We start from the raw sequence: 12,404 nt of genomic DNA on the forward strand, positions 1-12,404 counted from the left end.
GAGAAAAAGACAGGGGCAGACAGGGAAAGACATGGACAAGGAAAGACAGACAGACAGACAAAAAGACAGACAGACAAAGACAGACAGAGATAGACAGGGAAAGAGACAGACACAGACAGACAGACAAAGACAGACAAGGAAAGAGACAGACACAGACAGAAAGAGACAGACAGGAAGAGAGACAGACAGACAGGAAAAAGACAGACAGGGAAAGATACAGACACAGGCAGACAGAGACAGACAGATACAGAGACAGACAGAGACAGACAAAGAGACAGACAGACAAAGAGAAAGACAGACACAGATAGACACAGACAAACACAGACAGACAGGGAAAGAGACAGACAGTGACAGAAAGTGAAAGAGACAGACAGGGAAAGAGACAGACAGGGAAAGAGACAGACAGAGAGACAGAAAAAGAGAATGACAGACAAAGAGACACACAAAGACACAGATAGACACATGGAAAGAAACAGACAGGGAAAGAGGCAGACAGGGACAGACAGAGACAGACAGTGAAAGAAATAGAAATACAGACATAGACAGACAGGGAAAGAGATAGAGAGCCAGACAGAGACAGACAGAGAGACAAGGAAAGAGACAGATAGGGAAAGAGACAGACAGGGAAAGACAGACAGGGAAAGAGATAGAGAGACAGACAGACAGTGAGAGAGACAGAGACTGGGAGAGTTTGAGAGAGAAAGTTACTAGTTACAGCTAGTATAATATAAAACTGAACTTACTGGTACAACCCTGTGGGTTGGCAGCACTCAGTTGGTAGTACCCTGACTTGCACTGATCACATCGCTCTCCTCCAACATTTTCTTTACAGATGCATCTTCCATTCATAGTGTCACAGCTACCACCTTCCACACTGCCTTCAGGATCACAATCACATGCTAAAAAAAAAAAATATAATCAAGTTTAAAAAGTCTAAGTTTTGCCTAGATCACACAGCAGGACAAACAGTGTAATCACCAAAATATTTAATCTATTAAATTGTGTATAAAATGATTATGAAATATGACAGACTACAAACATGATGCCAGCCAGCAGGTGGCGCTAAATTACAGCGAGTCTCTACAATAATGGCCCAGATGAAGTTCTCAGTGAGCAGATTTTAGTTGCAAGCTGACAAGTCTGGCACATTAAAAATGAGCAACTTTACTAAAGAGCAATTACTCTATTTTTACCCAAACCCTATGCATGTCATGCCAGAATGTCTTCCAACTGCAAACCTGAATTTCTAAATTCTGGCAGTAGTGTAATTAACTTGCTACCCTGATAATAATCATCTGCTAAATAAAATAAAAAAATCTTTATTTTTATATAGCGCTAACATATTCCGCAGCACTTTACATACATCAGGAACACTGTCCCCATCGGGGCTCACAATCTAAATTCCCTATCAGTATGTCTTTGGAGTGTGGGAGGAAACTGGAGAAAACCCACGCAAACACAGGGAGAACATACAAACTCCTTTGCAGATGGTGTCCTTGGTGGGATTCGAACCCAGGACCCCAGCGTTGGAAGACTGCAGTGCTAACCACTGAGCCACCGTGCCTCCCTTATTAACTATGAATATGGGACTTACAGATGCAGGCATCCCTGTGGCTCATGTCTTTATTTGGGTTCCTATAGTAGTCGGGTCGGCACCTCTCACAGTTCCTCCCGGCAGTGCCATCCGCACACTCTTCACACACCCCTCCGCTCACTCTGCCACTAGCTTCATACACTGCAGCGTCAAAGTGGCATTTGTCGGAGTGGTTGTTGCAGTTGCAGCCTGTCATTGGACAAGAAAAAGTCACAATTAATGGGAAAAATTGCATGACAGTAAATGGCTGCTCTACATGACAAAGAACCTAATTCCTGACCCACAATCTTTACTGGATAATATTTTCCAAGATGACATAATAATGGCTTCATTATTTCAAACAATATATGGTATTTTACACAGCAAATTATGGGTACAATAATGGTGCCCACACTATGTATGTACGACCCACTCACGTCAAGATCGCAATGCAGTTTTCAGAGTTCCCACTAGATGGCGATAGCAGACTGTATTCCACATGCCATTATAGAGACCAGGTGACTGTAGGGAATGCATTACCTTCATTTATTACTCAACACAAAATCCTGATTCATATTATTTAATCATTTTTAATTTATTATTTTCTGTTTGTAGATGGTTAGTTTTACTATCATGTGGTGTACGGCTATCTTCCCGATCAGCTTCAGCCATCATTCAGATATATTGATGACCATAGGAACCTGTGGTTTGCAGCCATCATTCAGATATATACCAAAGATATATGAGAAGACTCATTGATTTCTATGAGAGAGTATTCTAGGCATGCTCTGTGCAGGGAGGGGGAGAGTGTGAGCTGTGATCATCACCTCTTGAGAATGATTGAATGCTATGTATAGGTGTTATTTTTCACTGGAAGCCTGCCTGTGATGATAATCTGATGACCACTGAAAAGTGATCTCTACAGAGCAAGACATGTCAGTCATTTATTTATTTTATTAATTTACAAACCATGGAAAACTTAAAAATGGCAACAAATTCTTAATAAATATTTATTTTTAACATATAAACTTAAGTTAAACAAAGTCATTTTCAGGATGACACATTCCCTTTAAAATGAATCTGTTAGCAAGACTAATTGTTTATATACGAATGGAGGTAGTGAAAGATAAACACACTGGTGTCTTCATATCTACTACCTGTTTCTTGAATTCTGAGAAATGATATGCAAATGATGCTTTAAGTGCTTGGTCAAACCCAAAGCACTAAATTGAGGTTATTGCCATCCTTAGTACCTGTCACAGGGAGTTTTGCACAAACTTTGGACTCTGTTCAGATTGCAGAGTCTGACACTCTGCCCGATGGTTTCTCTGGTGTCTGGGATCAACACAGGTAGACTGGGGGCATCAACCTGCTGTGTGCTGATTCATAGGCAGGCTAGCAAGAGTTATTCTCTGCTAGTCTGCTTGCTCCTTTAATCACATGTTGTGTAGAAACGTATCACATCTGCTCCCCTCCTATTTATGCTGGTGGAGTCCTTCGACCCATGCCAGCTATAGTTTATTCTATGTTGGTCTGTACGGTGTGGTTTCCTAGACTCTCTTGAGAAAATTGTGCCTTAGTTGTGCCTATTGATTGGATCAGTTGTGGAGTTTACTTCTGTTGTTTTGTACTTCCTTCCTGCTCTTGTTTTTGCTCCTGAATCTGTTATTGTCTTTACCTATGTGTGTGCTTGCCATATGACAGAGTTTTGGTTTTCCCTTATCTGTATATATCTGTGGTTTCAACACACTGCTGTCCTGTTCCTCCCATGGGGGAGGTTGATGGGGAATCAGATCAGGACTGGTCAGGAGCAGAGCTAGGAAGGAGACTCAGGAATCCCCCATTAGGAGTATCCCTGAGATTAGGGATAGTGTAGGGTCTCCTAGCTTTAGGGACAACTTAGAAGCCTCGGTGTCCCGCTATCCCAAAGTCATTATGACAGTACCTCCTTTGTAAGAGTGATGGCTCAATGTGTCTGTGAGTCAGGTAGTGGACAGAAATTCTTGAGACTGCTTTCCTTGCCTTTGTGCACCAAGGTGTTCCACCAACTGCCCTAGCCACAGGGTTCCACTGCACATGAGCAGCCCAGATATTTAAGAAGAGCAAGCAGAGCACTTGGCACATCTGGTTTCCATCATGGCTGGGTGGCACTAGATTTCCTAATCAGCACGTGACGTCAAAGATATATTGCGCTATTACTCATATGTAAGGAGGCGCTAAGGCTGGAAATAAACCAGAAGGCAGAGTATTATTAAAGGGTTATTGCCATCTCCAATATCCTATCCCAATATGTAGTATGTGTGATAATAATAAAAATAATAGTATTAATAGCAAATAAATCTCCTGATTATCTATGTCACTGATCTCATGAGCAGGGCATTGCAGCTTAGGTAGCCATGGTTACGACCACAAACAACTAACCAACTGTCATGATATGAGTGGACATAACCATGGCTACCTAAGCTGCAATGCCCTGCTCATGAGGTAAGTGACATAGATCAGGAGAACTATACAACATTTCTAATTGAAGGTAGTTGCTAATATTATTATTATTATTATTATTATTATTATTATTATTATTATACCTACTATATATTGGGATAGGATTTTGGAGATGGGAATAACCCTTTAAGTGCTCTGGCTGTGTTGAAGCACTTAACACCTCATTTGCATATTGTAAAAATCGTGTATTTCTAGTGGATATAAAAGTACTAACATGCTTATCCTTCACTGACCTACATGCCAATACAAACGGTTTAGAGGGGTCGATCTTGCTAACAGATTCCCTCTAAAGCTCAATGATCACTTGTCGGATGCTGATTAGAAATGTAATAATAGAGCTGTAAACTCCTGCAGTCGTTAGCCGAGGCTCCCAGTGTTCCTTATAGCTATGTGAACAATTCTGCTATTTTTACCTACACTGAGCACGAAGTGTTAACAATACCAGAAATGCCAAAATAATTTGGATGGCATATTCCATCTATGGTGCAAAGTTATTGACAGAAAGGGAAGATCATCGAAGATGGCTAACAAATGTCACTGATTTGTAGACTGCGAGCCCTCGCGGGCAGGGACCTCTATCCTCCTGTACCAGTCTGTGCCTTGTATTGTTTATGAGTATTGTACTTGTCCCTATTATGTATACTCCTTTCACATGTAAAGCGCCATGGAATAAATGGCGCTATAATAATAAATAATAAACAAATAAATCAACAGTGCAAATCCTAAGATTTACACGATCTAGATCTGAAGGATGACGGTGATTTCAGTCATTGGTGTAAACGAGCAATAAAAAAAACTGCAGTACAAGTATGGAAGTGACTTATTCTGCATGGGAGAAAGAATGTGTATGTGATGCGTTCCTGGCTGTATACCATGGCCATCTGCGTGACCTCTCACCGGTGTACTGGCCACTTACGTTTGCACACATTTGGGTTGTTTTCATCGGCCGGCCTCCAGGGCAGGTCATTGTAGAGGTCAGCACAGCGCTCACAGTTTACTCCGGCCGTGTTATGTTGGCATGCACATATACCATGTATCTATAGGAATGACATAAACAACATACCATTTATAATATCCTTCAAATAAATGAATGAATAATGATATATGGTAAATTACTAGGATTATGCCCAGGACCTCTGGACCACATACGGTAGTAGCAAATCGCAAATAATAGACATTGTACGTTCCTAACAAACAATTATTAGATTTGGATCCCTAAAATGGCACCCATAAATAAATCTTTATATAGCGCTAACACATTCCCCAGCACTTTACATACATCAGGAACACTGTCCCTATTGGGACTCACAGTCTAAACTCACTATCTTTTTGGAGTGTGGATGGAAACCGGAGAAAACCAACACAAACACAGGGAGAACATACAAACTTGTTGGAGATGCTGTCTTTGGTGGGATTTGAACCCAGGACCCCAGCTATGCAAGACTGCAGTGCTAACCAGTGAGCCACCATACATCCCCATAATCTGCCAGGGGCCCATTGCATACCTGTATTTTTTACTGGAGTATATAGTAGCAGAATTAGAGATAGTAAGAAATCCCCTAGCCAGCGTATAGGAGAACACTTGCTCCAACCTCTATGACCCCAGTGTTTCCAAGAATAAATGGTACTTTACACGCTGCGATATGGGTACCGATATCGCTAGCGAGCATACCCGCCCCCGTCGGTTGTGCATCACGGGCAAATTGCTGCCCGTGGCGCACAATATCGCTAAAACCCGTCACACGGACTTACCATCCCTGCGTCACACGGCAGCCGTCCAATAGCTGAGGAGGGGCGGAGATGAGCTGCTGGATCATGCCGCCCACCTCCTTCCTTCCTCATTGCCGGTGGACATAGCGATGTGTGGTGCCGCAGGAACGACGAACAACATCGTTACTGCCCATACAACGATTTTTGGTAATTAAACAACCTCTCCAAAACCAACGATTTTTACCTCTTTTGCGATCGGTGTAGGTCGCTCGTACGTGTCACATGCTGCGCTGTCGCTAACGACACCGGATGTGCGTCACAAAAACTGTGACCCCGACGATAAATCGTTAGCGATATCGCAGCGTGTAAATGGCCCTTAAGACTCTACAACTGGTTCTACCTGGCTCTACATAGCCCGTTCTGAATGGTGAGGAGGAGCATATGCCCAAACTCTGCTCCCTTTATTGTCTATCTCAGTGGTAAACCACTCAGCTATTTCCAGCAATAAATAGAGCGGAGGTTGTGCGTGTGTACTGAAGCCTGGACTCTGCTGAGCTTTTAGGGCTCACTCACACGAGCATATAAGGCTAGGTTCACATTTCCGTCAATTTGTATCAGTCACAATCCGCAGCTCTGGTAAACAACGGAATCCGTTTGGCGGATTCCGTTGTTCCCATAGATTTGTATGAGTGGCGGATTGTGACTGATGATGCTGCGTTGCATCCTCCGCCCGACTGATCAGTCGTGGAACGACTGACCGCCGGGCGGCAGGAACGGAGCCTGTAACATTTTTTGAGCAGCGCAATCCGTAGGATTTCGCTGCACATGCTCTCTCTGGCTCCCTGCACACGTAACCAGGGTACACATCGGGTTACTAAACAATGCGCTTTGCTTAGTTACCCAATATTTACCCTGGCTACGAGTGCAGGGAGCCTGACACTTCCCCGCTTGGCTCCGCCCCCTCCCGCACTCGGCATGTACACACACACACTCACACACACCCTCACTCACCTGACGTCTTCAGCGCCATGGTCCTGCTCGGTTCCACCCACCCCGCACTCCGCCGCCCACACACATTCTCAGCGGCCGAACGATCAGCTGATCACCCGACGGCCGGCTACTGTGAGCGATCGGCTGATCACCCGGCGGACGGCTGCTGTGAGCGATCGGCTGATCACCCGGCGCCGGCTGCTGTGAGCGATCGGCTGATTACCCGGCGGCCGGCTGCTGTGAGCGATCGGCTGATCACCCGGCGGCCGGCTGCTGTGAGCGATCGTCTGATCACCCGGCGGCCGGCTACTGTGAGCGATCAGCTGATCGCTCTCATTAGCCAGCCACCGGGAGATCATCTGTCCGCTCTCAAAAGCCGGCCGGCTATTATGAACGATCAGCTGATCGCTCTCTCTTTTACAACGGCGTCCGACAATTAATTCTATTATTGTCATCTGTTGTACAACGCATCAGTCACAAGCGTCAAGCAACACATGTGACTGATGCAAAACAACGGAAATGTGGACCTAGCCTAAATCGGAAGAGTTCAATCCAATGAAAAAAGCTTTCTCACTCGGACCAATCTTATTCAATGAGGCAGTGCAGATATGCATTGTTTTTCTTAGCTGTATTCGGTGTGAGGATAAAATCGCAGCAACTTGACTCCAAAATCGGTACAGTACGAGAAAAAATTTAGATGCCATGCAGACCATTTTGAGAGCAGCATGAATTAGTCAAAGAGATCCTGAATCCAATGATGTATCACTTAGATTAATGGGTGCAGCCGTTCTGACACAATCAGAGTTTTGAGATTTAGCCATGTAGCAGAGCTGAGAAAGCTAATGCCACCCACAACAGGCACTCTATAGAGACTGTACATTGACAGTCAGGTGTCATCAGAAGAGGGGGCACGCTGGACTGCCGTGCGTGTGACATTGTAGTCGATGCAATGATAAATCCTGCTGCTTAAACAAGCATAGCAAATAAACAAAAGATTGGACCTTGACAAGAGAGGCATCCATGAATTCTCTGTGTTAACCCTTGCAGCATGCTGTCTATACTTTACTTAGCAAAAACCTGCTGACATATTCCCTTTAAGTATTAACAAAATATTTAAGAAAAAAGTTGCGTGGTAAACTACATGTCCTGTTAGAGGTACTTTCTCCATAGCTAAAATCATATATTGCTTCGCAGAGGAACTATAAAGCAGATCCCAGCCCGTACAGACTCTTATTTGTATTTTTTAGGGGAAGGGGGGGATTTTGTAATTTTATATACTCCTTCCCTTTTTTTCTCTACTTGATATTTTATTCATATTATCAATAAAATGTATATATTTCATTTACGCTTGGATATGTGAAACTTCATATTCTTGTAGGAGACATTTTACTGTATGTATTCCCGTAATTCCATTTACACGTCATGGTATAAATATAACATTCACCTGGATGTCACTGAATGGATCTCGTTCTTGTTCACTGTCGGATACGCAGCGGTCTGCGTGGCCATAACAAAAGCAACTGCCGTGCACCCGCATCTCATTGACTGCATAGAACGCGCTTGGCTCTCGATATCTCTGGGGTGGCAAGTGTGTCAATTGAGTGAAATTGATTCTCAGGTTGGTGAACTGTCCAAGTTCTGCAAAAATAGATTGAACCACATAATCATCTTGTACTGCATCCGGACGATAAAGAGCAAATTCATTTCTATATCGGGATATTTTACAATTACTAAGATGTGTCATCGCACTGTTACATGGAGGCCACTGTTCACTTATTTGGCATGAGTGTCTGCAAGGTTTCCAGACACCAGGGAATGGTAAAAACTGTGTCCTCCCATTGCTCCACCACTGAACTTTATTCTAAATTGCAACCTATAATCTGAATTGATCATACAACCACAGTCATTTAACAGCAATCATTAGGATCCGCAAAAACCAAGGAGTAGTATAATATGATATCATATTATGTAAGAGAAGCAGAATGGATTGCAGCCTTACCATGCATTTGTTGACTTTTCGAGACAGGAGCCGAGAAAGCCATTGCCATAGGGCTAAATTGTATCTGTGAAAGTAAAACATCAACTGATGATCAGGCTTGCAGCTTCAATAGATAATGTTACATTTGGTTAGTTTAAACCCCTTACTGCGGGACACATGAATTAAATCGAATGTAAGAAATAAATTACGACATAACAAAAGGGACCCACAGCCCTCAAAGCTATCCTTAAAGGAGACCTGTCACCAGGTCAAAAGAGACCTATTTTTGCTTTTATTTTATTCCCAAAGTTCCCCTTAGTATTTCGTCTTTTGTTTTATTAAAATCCGACATACGGTTCCAGAGATATGGGCCTCTTTATTCAGTGCAGATTTGTATGGTCTCTCTTAGGGGGAGGTGCCCACTGGATTAACTAGGGGCGTGTCACTGCATAATTATCCCATGAGCTACGCCTCCTCAGTAAAGGCCATGAAAATGTATTAGTAACTAAAAAGGCCCATATCTCTGGATTATAGAAAAACAAAACATGGAACACTCAGGAGAGAAGTGGGGATGAAATAAAAGCAAAAATTGGCCTTTTTAATATTTACACGCATGGCATGAAAGGGATAGGACCACGTTTTATTAAAAGTTGTGATGGTCCATAAATTTTAACAACTAGCTCAGCTAATTTCCCAGTCTGTGAATGGAGTAAAGGCCCGGTCACACACAGAGATAAATCTTTGGCAGATCTGTGGTTGCAGTGAAATCATGGACATATTGTTCCATTTGTACACAGCCACAAACCTGCCACTGATTGTCCACAATTTCACTGCAACCACAGATCTGCCGCAGATTTATCTCTGTGTGTGACAGGGCCTTAAGACTTGTGACGGGGCGTGCAGAGGTGTCGGCCAATTTCCAGCCTCTTAATAAAGGAGCAGTGTGTCACTTCCACACGCCCCTTCATCAGGATCGGCATTGGTCACACCGGTCTTGATGAATCCGGACCACAGTTCCTACTTTTGATTTTATTCTGAGTTCTACTCCATTTCCAGCTATTTGCAATGGATGTAATCCATCAATGGAGGTAATGCTTCATTACTTTGCCTTTACATTTAAAACACGCAATACAAATGTGCCTTAGACTTTCGAAGAACAGTGGTTCATTTATCATTTTTCCCATATTTAGGCAGCTCAATATGGATAGTTTACTTTTGCCACACACTTTTATTGATCTCCACTGTACATCCTTCACCACAGTATTGGCGATGACGTGGTGACTTGGCTCATCCCCCATAGGCACCACTATGTGTATTCTAGTTTTTCATAAGTCCATAGGAATCTATCACTTCACAAACTGTAAAATAACTACAAATCTTCTTCTACAAATTGTTTATCGTAATAATGCCACAAAATGTTCACTACAAGAAAACAGATGCTTCCTTTACGTTACCTTGCCCCCATGTCTCGGGTCCCCTTGGAGTCCTTGACACCGTACATCCTCAAGGTTTTGGGGTCGACCTTGTCTTACGTGAGGGAATAAGGCAGCACAGTTAAAGGCTAAATACTGATACACCTGCCAAGTCTTCCCGGAGTCAGAAGAACGCTCGATCAGCATGCCAGCTGGCCGGGGGCTCTGTAAGGATCAAATGAAAGGAGGTCAGGAGGTTAGAAAGAACGGCAAGCATCAAGAGATAGAGAGAATTAATAGGGAAAACGCTGCATTATGCTAATAACTCATGGCAGCCATGCAATTCTTTCCTTGGATCTGGGCCATGGACTATTCATTTTCTACTAGATCCCATGTGCCACAGATAAGGACAGCGATAGTACGATATGAATTTTACAATAAATTTGATTTTGTCATTGGTCGGGCATAATTAACACCTTAAGGAACCATGGGACTTTTTTCATACTCGTATTCAACATATATACTGTTAAATAAAGGTAGTAATCTTTTGAGAGTCAGGGAAGGAAAATATTCATTATATCGGCTTCTCCCTGTCATCACATTTCTTCTGAGTCCACCCAAGGGACTTACCCTAAAATCCAAAGTGACATCGGTGAGCTGAAACTTCCTGTTCAAGTCAAACTGTAGAGAAACAGCATCAACTCCTGTGTAGAGAATAAAGGAGATTACACTTAGGAGTGACGGTCTATCTATGGGGATTACCATACCATCATTTTTCCAGCTTTTGATTTTTTTATGCTGTTTGCACTTTTTAGCAACCAAAGAGTTTTGATCCTAATGAAATAGTGATCTAGGTGAAAATCACTTTATGCCTTGGCTCATAGGGAAGGTTTACAACCAGAAAACTGTATCCATATGTCCCAAAAAAGCATATGCCCCATCTGAGAGCAGCATGGACCCTGATTCTAGTGATGTGTCACTTACTGGGTTGCTTGGTGCAATTTTGATGACATCACAGTAACATCTGCTTAATGCAGAACCTTGTATAACCCCGCCCACACCACTAATTGACAGCTTTCTGTGTACACTGTGCATAGGCAAAAAGCTGTCAATCAGTAGTGAGGCATGATTATCCAGAGCTTATGCATTTTACATTAAACTGTATGGAGACTGGCTCTGATTATGTGAACAGGGTTCCATCAGAGGTTGGAACTACAATTTTAATTAGTGGATATGCCATTGATAAATTAGATAGAAAATCAGCTTTAAAGGGAACCTGTCACTAGATCTGGTGACTATAAGCTGCGGCCACCACCAGTGGGCTCTTATATACAGCATTCTAACATGCTGTGTATAAGAGCCCAGGCCGCTGTGTAGAATGTAAAAATCACTTTATAATACTCACCTGAGGGATGATACGTTGCAGATTGGTAGCATGGGTGTCTCCATTCTCCGGTACCAGCAACTCCTCTTTTGGCCAGATTTGTCCTCCTTCTTCTGAAGCCTGGGTGCATGATGCGTCCTACGTCATACACTCAAGCCAACACTGGGGTCCTGCACAGGCGCACTTTGATCTTTCCTGGGCAGGGCAGATCAAAGTATTGTAGCGCACCTGCGCAGGACCTCAATGCCGGCTCGTGTGCATGACATAGGGTGTGCCATGCACCTAGGCTTCAGAGGAAGGGGGACAAGATGGCTTAGAATTCTGTATATAAGAGCTCACTGGTGGTGGCCACAGATTATAGTCGCCAAATCTGATAGGTTCTCTTTAATCTGGAAATCCATGTATGTGAATAACTAGTTAGAGTTTGTATATATATGTACACTCTCATCTGGTGGACAATTCGCTGTTTCTAGATCTATAAGCTTACCTCCTAAATTATTCTGTGGTGCAATACACATTCTGATGATGTAAGACATCAAAACAGAGGATTTCATTCTATGTACCATACGTATTTTCAGAAGAAAAAATAAGAAACAAAATGCTCAATAGACAAATGATTGTTCTAATGTCAGAGTCATCATTAGCGATTTATTTGGGCTGATTGATGGACTAGCATCATAAAGATAGAAGTAGAGCTGGCATTTTGTACTCTGACCCAGTGTCTCCTTAAAACGTACCAGTTTCAGATTGCCACCAGCGGAGATGGCCAATTTGTGAGACCACATTAATGATCCGATGGCTCACTGCTGAAAAGGGATCTCGAGAATCACAGCGACAGCACTGCAGCTGGCCCTG

The 12,404-nt window shown here is 43.0% G+C and overlaps 1 protein-coding gene across 1 annotated transcript in view; it reads right to left on the reverse strand.

The window, feature by feature from the left end:
* LAMB3 (laminin subunit beta 3) overlaps nucleotides 1-12,404 on the reverse strand; it is a 128,870-nt gene that overhangs the window by 34,041 nt on the left and 82,425 nt on the right. The window contains exons 4-11 of the mRNA XM_075335733.1: nucleotides 12,287-12,401; nucleotides 10,796-10,869; nucleotides 10,208-10,390; nucleotides 8,775-8,838; nucleotides 8,220-8,413; nucleotides 4,992-5,112; nucleotides 1,595-1,783; nucleotides 744-899 (exon numbers count right to left, since the gene is read on the reverse strand). Of these exons, the coding sequence (XP_075191848.1) occupies nucleotides 744-899; nucleotides 1,595-1,783; nucleotides 4,992-5,112; nucleotides 8,220-8,413; nucleotides 8,775-8,838; nucleotides 10,208-10,390; nucleotides 10,796-10,869; nucleotides 12,287-12,401 (1,096 nt within the window). The remainder of the gene's footprint in view (nucleotides 1-743; nucleotides 900-1,594; nucleotides 1,784-4,991; nucleotides 5,113-8,219; nucleotides 8,414-8,774; nucleotides 8,839-10,207; nucleotides 10,391-10,795; nucleotides 10,870-12,286; nucleotides 12,402-12,404) is intronic.

Source organism: Anomaloglossus baeobatrachus, chromosome 2 (genome assembly GCF_048569485.1).
Source record: "Anomaloglossus baeobatrachus isolate aAnoBae1 chromosome 2, aAnoBae1.hap1, whole genome shotgun sequence".
Lineage (NCBI taxonomy): Eukaryota > Metazoa > Chordata > Amphibia > Anura > Aromobatidae > Anomaloglossus > Anomaloglossus baeobatrachus.